The 16,443-nt window shown below is 42.9% G+C and overlaps 1 protein-coding gene across 1 annotated transcript in view; it reads right to left on the bottom strand.

The window, feature by feature from the left end:
- The window catches only part of smchd1 (structural maintenance of chromosomes flexible hinge domain containing 1), a 168,502-nt gene extending 163,749 nt beyond the window's left edge, over positions 1–4,753 (bottom strand). Inside the window, exon 1 of the mRNA XM_080194305.1 lies at positions 4,395–4,753. Within this exon, the coding sequence (XP_080050431.1) occupies positions 4,395–4,580 (186 nt within the window). The 5' untranslated portion in view covers positions 4,581–4,753. The remainder of the gene's footprint in view (positions 1–4,394) is intronic.
- Positions 4,754–16,443: the final 11,690 nt, after the last annotated feature.

Below are 16,443 nucleotides of genomic sequence, written 5' to 3'. Positions count from 1 at the left end.
ACTGACCAGGTACGTCCTGCACACAAAAATCAGGACAAATCTAACTCGATCAAATACTGCCCTATTAATTGATAAAGGGGTAATCAACAGTACTATCGAGCAGCAATTGCTTACCAATAGCCTAACTGAAATTTATGCTTGGTTTTTGTCAGGATTGGACAGTTTTTGTCCTCATTTCAGTCTTAATTCAAACAGGGACAAAAGAGCTGAACTGAGTGTAGGGGTTCCTTAGGGGAATGTGGTCTTGGCCAGCTTCAGCTACCTTATTTCCATCACAAGGTCAAATGATGATTCTTTGCTGATGGTAGCACAATGTTCAGCACCATTCACAAAGCCTCAGATATGAAGCAGCCCGTGTTCAAATACAGCAAGACCTGGGCAATATCCAGACTTGGGCTGCTAGTTAATACTGTTCCCACACAAATACCAGGCAATGACCAGTCCCAACATCTATCAATAAAAATCTATCATATTAAATGGCATTACCATCGCAGAATCCCCCAAAAACAATATCGTGGGTAGGTGTCACCACTGACCTGAATTTGAACTGGATTAGCCTTGTATATAAACTGTAGCTACAAGAGCAAGGTAGAGACTAGGGGTCCTGTGGTAAGTCACCCTCTGACTCCCAAAGCCATCTACAAGGCATAAGTCACGAGTGTGATGGAATACTCCCCCCTTGCCTGGGGGAGTCATTTTACAACAACATTCAAGAAGCTTAACATCAACCAGCAAAGCAACCCATTGGCTGACAGCACACCTAAACATTCATTCCCTCCACCACCAATGCATAGTACATACGGCTGCTTCTATCTACAAGATGCATTGTAGGAACTCTCCAAGGCTCTTTAGACAGCATTTTTCAAACCCATGATCACTACTATCTAGAAGGGCAGGGGCAGCATATACTTAGGAACACCTGGAAATTCCCCTCAAAGCCACTCACCCTTGGAAATATATCATCGTTCTTTCACTGTAGCTGGGTCAAAATCCTGGAACTCATATCCTAACAGTATAGTGGGTGCATCCACACTACATGGACAGCAGCAGTTCAAGGCAGCAGCTCAGCACCACCCTTTCAAAGGCAGTTAGGAATGGGCAATAAATGCTGGTCTAGCTAATAATATCCAACCACCTTCAGCTGTTGTCCTCTAACACAAAAGCTTGGTTAAATGGCAAGTAACTTTCCAACAACTGTAGCAGCAGGTGTATCTATAAAGTGCACAACAACTTACTACTTCTTCACAAGCACCTTTCAAGTCTGCAACCTCTACTACTTGGAAGAATAAGGGAAGATGCATGGAAACACGACCACTTGCAAGTTTCTTTCCAAGACATACATGACCTTGACTTGAAATAATATCGCTATTCAGTCACTGTCACTGGGTTAAAATTCTGGAATTCCTAATAGCACTGTGGGTGTACACCATATGTACTGCAGTGGTTCAAGGTAACATCACAACCACCTCCCTCCTCATGGGAAATTAGGGATGGGCAATAAATGCTGGTTTAGTCAATGAGATACATCTCAAGAATGAAGAAAGAAAGCAAAAGTCAGTGCTGTTCATGCTCTCCACCTGAATTTGAAAGTTTAATTTACTTTTTTATTTCTACCCTTTTCTCTCCCCTGACTCGTCTTCATTTCCGAGGATAGATTATCAACCAAATATCATTACAAGCCCACTGATACCTACAGCTATCAAGACAACGCTCCTTCACATCCCTTCTATGCTCGGACTCTATTCCATTTTCCCAGTTTTTCCTTTTTTGTTGCATTTGTTTGCACAATGTAAACTTCCACCCTAGGGCTTACAATACATCTCTTTCCTTAACCATGAATTTCCCCAACCACAGCTGACAGGGCCCATTCTGCTCTCACCCATTTCTCTCGATCTCAAAGCCACTACAGAGTTGTTTTTGTCCTCAGCTTCCACTCCACTAGCCTCCATATTCAATGGATCACCCTTCATTTCTATCATCTTCAGCAAATATATTACCCCCTTCGCTCTTTAAATTCCAAAGGCTATATGCCTTCTGTGTTAAAGGAAATGCTGGAAAATCTCAGGTCAGGCAGCATCTGAAAGGAGAGAAAAGAGCTGATGTGTCAAGTCCGGATGACCCTTTGTCAAAGCTAAAAGGCATAGAAAGTGGGAGATATTCATACTGCAGGGGGAGCGAATGGAAGGTGAGGTACAGCCATAGAAACTAGGGGAAAGGACAACTAATAGCTATCCACAGAGAGAATAAAGAGTGCGATTGACCAAACAGCAGAGAAGCTGTAAGCTGTGACAGAGGGAGATGTTAGGGGAGGGGGGGGAAATGGAAGAGTGATAGAATGTAGAAAAGGGTAAGCAGGGGTGGGGGGGAAAGAAGTAGGGAGAAGAGTGGCGGGGAGGGAAAGAAAAATGAAGACCATGAAGAAATAAAAGGTAAAGGACAGTAAACAAAGGGATCAAGGTGGGGTAGAGCAAATCATCTGAAGTCGCTGAATTCAACGTTAAGACTGGAAGGCTGTAAAATGCCTAGCAGGACAATGAGATGCTGTTCCTCTAGTTTGCATTGAGCTTCACTGGAACAATGCAACAAGCCAAGGACAGACGTGGGCATGGGAGCAGGATCATGTTAAAATGGCAAGCAACCAGAGGGTCAGAGTCCTGATTACGCACAGTCCAAAGGTCAGCAAAGCGATCACCCAGTCTACGCTTGGTCTCTCCGATATAGAGGAGACCACATTGGGAGCAGCGAATGGAATACATCAAATTGAAAGAGTTGCAAGTGAAATGCTGTTCAACCTGAAGTGAATGCTTTTGACCTTGGATGGTGAGCATAGAAGTAAAGGGACAAATGTTATACCTTTTGCAATTGCATGGGAAGGTGCCGTGAGTGACGGGAGAGGTGTTGGGTATAGTGAAGGAGTGGAATAGGTTATCATGGAGGGAACAGTCTCTGCTGGAATGCTGCCAGAGGGACTGAAAGGAAGATGCGTTTGGTGGTGCATCACACTGGAGTTGGTGAAAATGGCAGAGGATTAGAGGCTGGTGGGGTGAAATGTGAGAATAAGGGAGACTCTATCCTTGTTCTGGCAGAGAGGGCTGGTGGACTGCACGCTGTTGAGGACCCTATCGACAACTGTAGATGAGAAGCCACAGTTGAGAAAAAAGGAGCACATATTAAAAGCACCACTTTGTTAGCTTCAAATTTTGAAATCGTGCCCTGATACTTTGGATGTCTTCATGGTAGAAATCCAAAAATGGTGGCAAACCAAGAGTTCAATTTTTCTTGATCCTCCCACCAAATGGAAAATGGTTTTACGTATTTACTGTCCTGATCACATATGATTTGGAATATCATAGAAACAGAGAGTATTGTCTATAATTTTGGTTTGCTTCTCTGAGGAAGGATATTCTTGCTCTCGAGGGAGTGTAGCGAAGGTTTACCAGACTGATTCTGGGGATGGCGGCACTGATATATGAGGAGAGATTGACGAGGTCAGGATTGTTTATGTTGGAGTTCAGACGAATGAGGGGAGATCTCATACAGACTTATAAAATTTGAACAGGACTAGACAGGTTCGATGCAGGGAGGATATTCCCGATGGTGGGGAGTCCCGAACCAGTCTGGATTGGTCTGAGGGCTCAGGGTTGACCATTTAAGATGGAGGTGAGAAGACATTTCTTCACCCAAAGAATAATGAGCTTATAGAATTCATTACCACAGGAAGTAGTTGATGCCAAAACATTGAATGTACTCAAAAGATGACTGGATATAGTGCTTGGTGCAAATGCCATCAAAGATTATCAGGAAAAACAGGACTAGGCTACTGAATTGGATGATCAGCCATGATCATGATTAGTGGTGAAGCAGGGTCAAAGGACCAAATGGCCTCATCCTACTCCTATCTTCTATGCTTCTATCTGCTTCTCCAAGGGCAGTCCCAATTTTGCCAGCTGTCTATGTAACTGAAGTTCCTCATCCCCAGTTCTTGTGAACTTTTTCTTTGCACCTTTGCTTTTTATATCCTTCCTAAGGATATTGTCTAAAGCTAGGTTTGGGGGGGGGGGGGGGGGGGGCGTGGAGTCAGCAGGCCCTGCTCTCACTCGGGGGGGGGTGGAGGGAGAAGTGTCTCTACCCTCTCCCCGGGGGGAGGGGGAGAGAATGGGTCTCTACTCTCTCCCGGAGGAGGAGGAGGGGGGGTCTCTCCTCTCCCTCAAAAGGGGTGTCTCTCCACTCTCCCAGGGTGCAGGGGGAAGATGGTCTCTCCTCTCTCCCGGGCCGAGTGGGTTCTCTATTCCCTTTCCGGATCCTTTGCATTCGCCTGTCTCCCCCCTCCCCCCCCGAGGCCGCGGGTCCCTCTCTATCCCCCCGCTCTCCATCTCTCCCCGCTGGCAGCTCACCCGACACACGGCGCTCTTGAACTCGGCGTACGTGCTCCAGCCGCTGAGGTCGAGACATTTCTCCAGCGAGTCTCCCAGGCGACGATCAAAGATGAAAACCACCTTCTTGCTGCTGTCCCTGTTGGTAGTGCCGCTGGCCGCCGAGTCCGGGATCACAGCCCCGCTCCGCGGCTGCTCCACCGCCATCTTGCTGCCCGCCGCGCGGATAAACCGGAAGTGATGTGGGAGGGCACTTCCGGCTCAGCCTCAGAGCTGCGAAATCCGGCCCCCTCCGCCCGGGAACAACATTAATGTTACTGTAAACTGGGCCCCAGTCTGATCCTTCACTGCAGCTCCTCCAGGAACCGCATTAATGTTACTATAAACTGGGCTCTAGTCTGATCCTTCACTGCAGCTCCTCCAGGAACCGCATTAATGTTACTGTAGACTGGGCCCCAGTCTGATCCTTCACTGCAGCTCCACCCCGGGAACCAAGTCAATGTTACTGCACTGTTACTGCAGGCTGGACCTCAGTCTGAAACTTCGCCACTGTCCAATGATCCTTCATCACTACAACTCCCCTGGGAACTACATCAATGCTGCTGCACTGTTACTGCAGACTGGATCCCAGTCTGATCCTTCACCACTGCAGCTCCCCCGAGGACAACATTAAAAGTACTGCACTGATACTGCAGACTGGACCTCAGTCTGATCCTTCACCACTGCAGCTCCCCTGGGAACCACATCAATGTTACTGCAGACTGGATCCTCGTCTGAAACGTCATCACTGCTGATCCCGCGGGGACCACATCAATATCATTGATGTCCTCGGGGAAACTTTATTAAAAGTTTTCTGAAAATCCAAATGCACACATCCACTGGTTCTCCCTTATCTCTTCTGCTACTTTTGTCATCAAAAACCCCAGGAGATTTGTCAAACATGATTTCCCTTTCAGGTTGACCTTGTTTAACTCTGTTGATATTTTCTTAGTGTCCTGTTATCATATCCTTTATAATAGAATCTAACTTTTTCCCTACTAGTAATGTTAGGCTAACCCTATTAATGCCCTGTTTCCCTCCCCCCTCCTTTTTTAAATAGCAAGATTACATTTGCCACCCTCCGATCTGCCATGACTGTTCTAAAATCTATGAAATTTTGGAAAATGACAAAAATCATTGTCAATTTCCATGGCCACCTCCTTTAGTACTGTGGGATGTAGATTATCAGGCACTGGGGATTTGTCAGCTTTGAATCATAGAAGTTTACAGCATGGAAACCCTTAGGTCCAACTTGTCCATGTTGCTCAGTTTTTACCATTAAGCTAGTCCTAATTGCCCACGTTTGGCCCATGTCCATCTATACCAATCTTACTCATGTAACAGTCTAAATGTTTTTAAAATAAACAAAATTGTACCCACCTCTACTACCATCTTGCCCCTCCAACCTTGTACGAAGCAAGTTTTTTACACAAAGGGTGGTGGGTGCCTGGAACTCGCTGCAGGAGGAGGTAGTGGAAGCAGATACAAAGTGACATTTGGGGGGGGCCTTGACAAATACATGAATAAGATGGGAATGAAGGGATATGGTCCCTGGAAGGTAGGGATTTTAAGTTCAGATGGGCAGCATGGTCGGTGCAGGCTTAGAGGGCCGGAGGGCCTGTTCCTGTGCTGTAATTTTATTTGATCTTTGTTCTTTGTATCTCTGGCAACTCGTTTCAGACACTCAACACTGGAAAAAATTGCCCCTCTGGACCCATTTGTATCTCTCCCCTCTCACCTTAAACCTATGCCTCTAGTTTTAGACTCCCCTACCTTTGGGAAAAAATGTTGACTATCTACCTTATCTATGCTCATTATTGTATAGACCTCTACGAATCACACCTAAGACTCTTATGCTCCAGGAAAAAAAGTCCCAATCTATCTAGCCTCTCTTTATAACTCAAACCGTCAAGTCCCGGTAGCATCCTACAAACCTTTTCTGCACCTTTCTAGATGCTAGGGAAATAACAGAGCTTTATTTACAGATGTGTGTTCCCTTACATGGCTGCTTCTCCTCTTCATTTCTGAATGTTTCAACAGATTGAACACCAATCATATTTGTCTCTTCTTCATTAGTAACGCAGGAGAGATCTTAGTCATTGAATGTGTGGTATTCTTATACGCTAGCAGGAATTTGTTCAGACACTTGATCAGTGAACCTTGTTTCCTGGTCACTCTCAAGGTTTAGACAAATGTTCTGCTACTAGTCCATTCGGCACTAGATGATACAGTATGAACTTAATATGTTGAGTATTATTCCCTAGCAAGAAATTTTCAAATTCTTGTGAGACATTTTGGGGTCCAATATTGTTTTCCAGTTCTTTAGGGAATCAAAACTGATTAAATACTCAATAGTCTTCTCCAATGCAGTGGATTTCAATACTTAGTGTGAGCATTGACCATTACAAAGGATATATGTCCTTCAGAAGGTCCTGCAAGGTCCATGTGCACTCATTGTCAAGTTTCTTCAAGCCATTCCCATGGATGTAATGATGCTAAGGATGCCAGGTTTCTTCCCTTCTGTTTTAATGCCGGTTTGGTTGGATCGTAATTTTACTTAGACTTTGTTTTTTCTTCTAGTGGGAATGCTTTTAGTGTCCTTCTTTTCCACACCTCACCATACCATGTCTTTACATCAGCATTCAGCTGCAGAATGCCCTGGCTTTGCACACTAGTGACATGTATTAATTTTGAGATTCTTGGATGTCAACTCGTCCAGCATTTTGTGCATTTGAGTAATAAACCCAATCGCTGAGTTTCTTTTGTAGCTAATTCCATCAAAATAGCAATTTCCATGGACTTTTCCAGAGTTACCCAGTTAGCAAATGTTTCTATATTACCTCGCTGCGCAGCCCACAGTCAAATCTGTTCTGAATTGTGTCATTCAGCACATCTCCAAACTCACAATATTTTGCAAGTCTTTTAAGCACAGCCACACATTGCACAATTGACACCCCATCTTCTTGGTTTCTCTTGTGGAATCTGAAACACTCTGCAATCCCCAAAGGCAGTAATGAAAAATGTGCTTGCAAAATATGTATGATCTGTTCATACATTTTATGCCTGTCTTCTCAGCTTGCTCGAAACATCTGAGGAGATAAAATGTTTTTCTCCCATCATGCTCAGGAAAATGGGATCTTCATATCTTCAGCTATTTTGTTTGCCTGAGCAAAATAGTCTAAATGCTCAGTATAGGAGCTCCGTTGCTCCACGTTTTCGTCAGAGTAAAACGATTCTGAAAACTCTCACCATTCTCTCTACAAATGAAGGTTTCCCAAATGCACACTACGCAATGTATTTCCAGCAGTTACCTTGATTTTTCTTTCACACAAGGCAACAACTGAGCTTCAGCCTCTTATTTAACACACTCAACTCCATAAATGCTCTGCAGCAGATTATTATTACTCACATCCCCCTAACCTGTCAGGTCCAGAGCACACATGAAAAGCTTCTTTTTTAACTTCCCTGTTCCCAACTTTTTTCTGCAAATATCTTCATTCCGGGTAGCTTGCAGCGCCATTTGTCGTCCTGGTCACCAGTTTTTACGTTGTTTATTGGAGAGTGACGCTGAGAGCATGAAGGGTTTAAAACAACAGAGCTTTATTTACTGGTGTGTGTTCTCTTACATGCTGCTTCTTATTTTCCTGTTTCCTGTGCTAGGGACTTGTGACTGGATTGACCATGGCAAGTTGTTCCTTAGTGTACCAAGATGTGTAGGTTAGATGATTAGCCATGGTAAATGTGTAGGGTTATGGGGTTAGGACAGGCAAGAGGGCTTCGGTCAGGTATTCTGTCAGAGAGTTGGTGTAGACTCGATGAGCTGAATGGCCTCCTTTGGCACTCTAGGTATTCTGTGATGTCACTTCCGATGAATACAGAGCTTCAGTAAACTAACAGGAATTAATACAATTACATAATATCAACCTATTAAAAATTGCTAGACAGGGTTGTATTGCAGTTCATTTGCATGTGCTGGAAGCTATATATATTAATACAAAAGTCCCTGTTTTTTGCAGACAGAAACAACACATTTGCCTGTTTCAGCTAAATAAAATAAGTAACAGCAATTCGTGACTCTTTCCTCAGGGCAATGTGTTGCCCAATCAGGACCAGGTTGTTTGGCATAATTTTCCAGATAATGTTTGGCAATTAACTGCCAGTCAGCATCAACTGGTGCATTCTCCATGGCAATACTCTCAGCACTCTCTTTTCATACAGTATTGAATTCTTGATTTCCTCATCTTTGTATTCTTGCAAAGTGTCCTGATGAGTGCACAAAAAAAAATTTCAACATGTCTGTTTTTTTCAGCAACACAAATTTAGATTTTAAAACAGAACTTCAGATTCTTTCATCAAAATCTTGCTGCTGCTCATGGCAGCAGGATCTTATGTTCTCACTGACAATGCATCCCGGCCGTGGGTTGTCCAGTGGCGAGGGGTGCATTGAAACCCTATTGACTACGGCACTACTGGGTGACATGACGGTACAGTGGTTAGCACAGCTGCCTCACAGCGCCAGGGACCCGGGTTCAATTCTCAGCTTGGGTCACTGTCTGTGTGGAGTTTGCACAAAAATTACCGTGTCTGTGTGGGCTTCCTCCAGGTGCTCCAGTTTCCTCCCACAGTCCAAAGTTGTGTGGGTTAGGTTGATTGGCCATGATAAATTGCCCCTTAGTGTCAGGGGGACTAGCTAGGTTAAATGCATGGGGTAATGGGGATACAGCCTAGGTGGGATTGTGCAGACTTGATGGGCCAAATGGGTTCTATGTTTCTAACAGCAGGACCATAAGATAGACATGCCCCTCCTACCGCTATGAAACATGCCGTGGAAAAAGAAAACAATCCCACCCTTCATAAAAGCGTGCAGTTTGACAATGTAGGAACAAATGTAGGCCTGTGAGTTGCTGAAGAAAATTAAGTCACAAACTCAACAAGATTTTTATCCCAAGTTATCAGCAAACAATTTTGTGTCAGATTCTTTCCATGATTATGTAGGCTATCAGATATGGTAAACTGTATAATCTTTTCAGAAGTGGATGCTTAAACTCTGACATTTTATATAAGACAGGGTTTCAAAGATACTTGTCTGTGACTGCCTGCTCCCTACTTAGAAAAACATAACCAGCTTCAACAGTAAGCTAAAAATAACCATATCAAACCAGAAAAAAATGTTCAACAGATAACATGTGCAAGTGTGAAAATTATTCAAGCAAAGTAGCTTTACTTTGGAGAGGTGAAAAATACCTATCCAGTTATGCTGACAAAAGCAATTCCTTAAGTAATGATGTTTGTAAAGAAAATAGTATCTTGCAATTTGAAGTCCACATTCTTTCAAAAAATGGTCTTATTTCCTTTATTGCCGTGCAACTTCATCTTGACAGAACATGGTCTGATGGGACAGATGACTGGATGACAACATATGATTTTGGTTCAGGTAAATGTTTTAGCAATATAGTAAAACTGGTTTTAAGATTTGTTAAACTTGCGGTAATGGCCTGATTTTTGTGGAGGCAGGAAGTGCCTTTCAACACACAGAATATAGTTCTTTCACTGGAAATGTTCCTGTGCCTTCCCAATTCCAGACTATTTTCATGTGGCTTTTTCATAGGTCAGGAAGACTTTGGATGCAAAATATACATGCACCTCTTCTGGTCATTGTGAGGATCACAGGAAAATTGAATTCCCTCTGACATGCTGGTTTAATGTACTGGTGTGGAAGCCAAAAGGAAAGGGTCTCCATGGAGTGCTCATGACTACCAGGAGCCTGCTGAGGAGTCGTGAACATCCTGGCGGTTGGGTGTAAAATGTTTGGACACCTTTAATTGTCACTAAAAGATGCTATATTGTTATGTCTTTTTTAAATTGTACTCTGTTATCATAGAGCTTTGTCCTGCAAATATAAGTTGACCATTACATTGCGTAAGTGTTGACATGAATGAGATGCTTTTCCCAAAGAAGAGCTGCCATAATGCATTCAAAACTATAGAAAAATGTACTGAGAAACTCTTCCGTCATGTTTTGGACTGAGATTTAAATGCCCATTTTCTTTACACTAATACATGTGCTCTTGCTGCTGAACATTAAAAGAAAATCTAAATACATGCTTCCATCTCAGTTTGAAGTGGAAATGCAACACTATCTATTTTTATAATTTTAAGTTCTTGCAACTGTAATGGTTTTCTCTGATAGCTGTGGCTATTATGAATGCTTCATTGCATTCCAAAAGATTAAATTGGCTTGATCTCAGCAGCTGGAAGTGAAGAGTGCCCTGATGACAATCAAGTCAGGGGAAGTAGCATGAAACAATATCATTTACAAAGAATTCCTAAATAGTATCAGATTACAGGGAAGCTAGTGGCTAAGAAAGTTCATCCACTGCACAATCACTATTCCAAACATCTGGCATCCATCCAAGATACAAGCCATTGCCAAGGCAGGGAATTCACTTGGCAATCTATGCAAATATTGTCCCATGACTCTGCTCTAAATCACATATAAAGCCCTAACATAAGCAGACTGAGTCCCACCCTAGAAGCAGCAATGTGCCATCTCACCTTCACACAGGCCACAGTTTCTCCAAGTTGGGCCTGACACTAGCTTCACATTATTTTCTAGGAAGGCCTGAAGACAGGAACGGCCTGTGTCTATGACACAGTGTAGTGCATTGTTCATGCTGCTGAAACGCCCCACAATCTGCTGTGTGAAAACCCTACAACTAAATAATTCCCTGATCAATAGTCAACAGTTCTTTCTGCATCTTGGAGATCACAACAGCCCATCGAAGACAAGGTCATGTTGTGTGACTCTTAACATAGGCTGACATTTCCAGCTAGAGCAGCTGAGCCAACACACTATGCATTCATTCACTTGCTGTGGTCTACCCAAGAGTAGAGTACTGCTGCTCAACCAGACACAGGATTTCATTGAATCATAGATTTCCTGCAGTGCAGAAAGAGTCCAATCAGCCCATGAGCCTGTGGCAACTTTCTGACAGACCATCTTATTCAGGCCCACCCCCTTCCCTATTCCTGTAACCCCACACATTTACCCCGCTAATATTCCTAACCTACAAATCTTTAGACACTAAGGGGCAAATTAGCATAGTCAATCAACCTAACTTGCACACCTTTGGACTGTGGGAGGAAACCGGAGCACCCGAAGGAAACCCATGCAGACACAATGAGAATGTGCAAACTCTACACAGACAGTCACCCCAGGCTGGAATTGTTTCCAAGTCTTTAGCGCTGTGAAGCAGCGGTGCCATCCACTGTGCCGCCATTCTGCCCCATGTGCCACATAAACTTGGTATACATTTTCAGCTCCAGGTCACATAATAATTGACCTTCATCGGGACAGTGCTCTGAAAGCCCGTGTTACCAAATAAACTTGTTGGACTTTAAGCTGATGTTGTGAGACTTCTTATTGTGCCCACCCCAGTCCAATGCCAGCATCTCCACATCATGGTTACAAACTAACGATAGCGCCCCCTTTAATTGCATGCCTTGTGGTTGACAGCAAGAATCACAGACTGCAATTATTAAGTAATGTTAGTGGTGAAGTCTCAGGTTTTAAACTTCCATGGAAAATCTGGACAACCTGCCTGAGGATGGACCAAGGAAGATTTAACCACAATGTGGCTCAAATTGTGACTGCCATCCAAGTCAAACAATGACTGCTATGGCCATAGCATGTATCATTTGCTGAGCAAGTCAGAAGGAAATCTGAATGACTGAACTTAAATTTTTTTGTATTTTAAAAGTAAGGAGAGAATGTTGCTGATCCCAGAAGCAGAGAATTCCAGTAACAGCATCAGTATTTTTAAAAATTAAAAGATTTATTAACAAGCAAAAAAATGAAGCTCAAAAGATTAAAGTTACACAAATAGAACAGTCTTACAGAACAATCCTCAAAATACCCCACTTGGTCAAAACATGCAAACAAAACCACCTTCTTGGCTATAACTCCATTATAGATTTTAACTCTAAAATTCGGTAATATTAGCCAAAGCATAGAACTGTTGTCACTTTAATGAAATTTGCCGCAATACATCTTAAACACTTCCACTCAGAGTTGGAAATCAATAATAAAGGTTCAGAAACAAACTGCTTCTGAAAGACCTAGGTTGCAATCTTATGACTTTGTCTCACCTGGCTTTCAGCACAGCAAGGTGGTAAGATCAGACGGAGGTGAAAAATTAGGTTCGTGCCCACTTTTTCATCTCTCCTGATTGCACTGGCATTGTGCTGCCAGCGAAATTGACTTCGTGCCCAGAAAGGACATGTAGCCAATTTAAATAATGATGACATCATTTGAATGTCATTAATGAGTCCCAGACACTATTGTCCATGCTCACTTACCTTTGCCATCTCACTGGCTGATGTTCACCCTGACAGGAAACACAGGGACCAGACATGATGGCCTCGTTGGTGGGGGATGGAGGGGGTGCAGATGCCAATGAAACCCCTGGGTGATTGGGGGCAGGGCTGGGGAGCGCTCATGGTGCAGTGCCAGCCTGGCTCTGCACACTTGACACCCTTGCACTGTCTACCTGGCACCATGACACTACCTGCTGGGCACACTGGCACAGCCCACCAGGCATGATGACTAAGAATTTTGGATCAGGCAAAATCAGCCTTTGCTGAAGAAAACATCTCAAACTCCTCAAACTAAGATGTATCAAGATCATTGACTGCATTTTGAAAGTTTGAATCAAGAAAGGTAGTACCCTCTTAGGAATAAGAAACCAGTTGGATTTGTAAATAAATGACAAACAAGAAACGTAGGTCTGTTATGCAATTTGAGCTTTGTGTAACATTCTCATTAAGGAAGGAGAGTAGAATAGTACCAGCTTCCGTTGGGTACTAGAACTCCACATAAATGCACCAGTCTCTTTTTGTCTTACAAAGATATCACAATAATTTCACAAGCATCTAGATTTATCTGTTTATAAACTCATATAAAATTTTTCATTTAGTGTCATCCTGCCGTGATTCAAAAAGAGCCCTTCAGTACAATTATTATGAGACTTTAATTATTTCAACCACAGTCCTGGATGGTAAACAATTTTGTTTCAATGTTTTGTTGAAGGATTATTGACTTTTAAGGTTAATCCTGTTTCTCTCTCCACAGATGCTGCCAGACCTGCTGAGTATTTCCAGCATTTCTATTCTATTTCAGACTTTTATGACATTTTGCTTTTGTTGGTTGTTTTAGGATTGTGGCCTCAGTTAATAGATAGGTCAGAGTTATTTTGAAACTCAGTTAGTTTTAACTTTAACTCAATGTTGAACGTTAAAAGTTATCTATTGTTGGGCAACTGTTTCATGGATACCTAAGTCACACATGTAGATGATAGATACTCATATGTTCTGAACAGCATATAAAAGAGTGAGAATAATAGGCTGAAATTTTAGCCCTTCCACTCAGTGGAAATGGGGTGGAAACACCTTAAACATGTGAACCATGGCTTACTACCCTCTTCCCATTATGGCCACAGCATTGTTCACAGGGACCTAAGATTGAGAAGCTGGAGTCAAATAGTAATTACATTCACAATGGAAACTGATACATACATTAATAGGAATTATTACCATTTTTGAATTGATCCAGATGGTGCGTGTGTTGTGCATAATTGATGGTCTACCATAAAGGACCAAAAAGTGAGTTCCTCTTCATTTATATGGAACTAGGAAAAGCAGTAGTGCTTCGCCTGTCTACACAAACCAAGTCTTGGTTGCTCCCCTTGTACCTAAGATGGCACAGCGCCAGGGACCTAGGTTCAATTCTGGTCTTTTGTGACTGTCTGTGTGGAGTTTGCATGTTCTGCCCATGTCTGCAGGGGTTTCCTTTGGGTGATCTGGTTTCCTCCTACACCCAAACACGTGCAGGTTAGGTTGATTGACCATGCTAATTTAATGTCCCAGGATGTGCGGGCTAGGGGGATTAGTGAGGTAAATGTGTGGGGTTATGGGAATAAGTCCTGGGTAGAATGCTCTGTTGGAGAGTCAGTGTGGACCTAATGGGCCAAATGGCCTCCTTCTGCATGGTAGGGATGCTATGATTCTATCATTCTAGGATCTCACTTTCTACCAACCTGTCAATACTGTGGCAGTTGCTTTTCAGTAGCAGCTGATCAGGCAGAATCTACCTCACTGCAATTAGTTAGTTCCCTGAGGACATTGGTTAATCCATTCAGTGCAGAAAATAAAGGTGCTTTTTATTCTTCTCTTTGATTTTCTTGGAGATAAATTTCCACAACATCTCATGCCAATGTACTTGACCCATGTAAATAATAGGGCCACTGTCAACTGACAGCCACAAAAACTGCTTGATATGCTGCACATCAGATTATCAAACATAAGAACATAAGAAATAGGAGCAGGAGTAGGCCATCTGGCCCTTCGAGCCTGCCCCGCCATTCAATGAGATCATGGCTGATCTGTCGTGGCTCAGTTCCACATTCCCGCCCTCTCCCCATAACCCTTAATCCCCTCTCTTATCAAAAACCCATCAACCCGCTTCTTAAAAATATTTAGCGAGGCAGCCTCCACCACTTCAACGGGCAGAGAATTCCAGAGATTCACCACCCTTTGAGTGAAGAAGTTCTTCCTCAACTCCGTTCTAAACTGCCCCCCTTTTATCTTGAGGCTGTGCCCCCTAGTCCTACTGTCTTTTTTGAGCGGGAAGAGTCTCTCCACCTCTATCCTATCCATCCCATTCATCATCTTATACGTCTCAATGAGATCTCCCCTCATTCTTCTAAACTCTAACGAGTACAAGCCTAGTTTATTCAGCCTCTCCTCATAGCTCAACCCCCTCAACTCCGGCATCAGCCTAGTAAACCTCCTCTGCACTCCCTCCAAGGCCAAACAAGTGACTAAAATTGTAAAATTCATAACTGATCAATATATTCTGGGGAGGGATGGGAAATTGATTGTAAAACTTCCTATCTTTTTTTTAAGACTACAGAAACAATCCTAAACCTATTTGCCATGACAATTTGAATTTTGTCTCCAGACATTTAGTTTACATCCATCAGTGCCTCAGTGTTCTTGCTGCTGTTGATACCGATATTCAGCAGCACTTCTAAGATTAGATATATCTGACTGCCCTCTGTTGGTTCTAACAACAGAATTACACTGGCAGTATTAAAGTGCTGCTATAATTCAATATTAAAAGTGGGTTGATCAGGCATAAGAATTCATTTGAAGGCAGCTCTGGATGGTAAAATATAGGAGAGTCAGATCTTCCTCTGGAGTTTGTTAGTCATGAGAGAGATGGAGAGGATGGTTCCCCTTTTTCCTACCTCTTGACTGGGGGGATCATGACTCTAAAGAACAGGCAAAAGACAGGTTTTCTAGTAAATTTGAAAAAAGGGTAAATGTTGATTTCTCAATACCAGAATGTATTCACAACAGCGTACACACACACACAAACACACAAACAGACACTAACACATGCACACAAGTAAAGGTGAAAAAGCTAGCATGCACATGGGTCCCTAAAGTACAAAAAAAACTTGATTTTCTTGACAGCTTGATGATTTCCTGTTGATTCACTTAAGAAGTGGTGCGTGGAAGTTTCCCCAGTGAAGGTGCAGTCCCTGTAGCAAAGGCCTGATTTGGTTCTTCAAGTCGGTAGGTAAAGGCTTGCCATAATTCTGTGTCTGCTGGCAGATCTTAGGTGGGATCCTTTCTTTACTAGTCTGGATCTAATCTCTTTGAGTCTCCTTGTCTCCCAGACTGAGGTTATCCTCAAACATGTACTAATAAATGTTTCTTAACACAATCTGCTTTCTGTCAGGTGACCACAGTATCTGCTCTCCATTCACTACACAAATGGTCTCTAATGACTCGGGAAGTAATCTCATAACAAGAAGAGCCCTTCAGTACAATTATTGTGTGACTTTACTTATAACTGCAGTCCTGGATGATAAATAACTTTGTTTCAATGTTTTGTTGAAAGGTCATTGACTTTTAAGTTTAATCCTATTTCTCTCTCCACAGATGCTGCCAGACCTGCTGAGTATTTC

The sequence above is a fragment of the Carcharhinus amblyrhynchos genome, chromosome 8, assembly GCF_965287045.1.
Source record: "Carcharhinus amblyrhynchos chromosome 8, sCarAmb.v2.hapA, whole genome shotgun sequence".
In the NCBI taxonomy this organism is placed as follows: Eukaryota; Metazoa; Chordata; class Chondrichthyes; order Carcharhiniformes; family Carcharhinidae; genus Carcharhinus; species Carcharhinus amblyrhynchos.
This window is presented reverse-complemented; position numbering and strand designations above follow the sequence as displayed.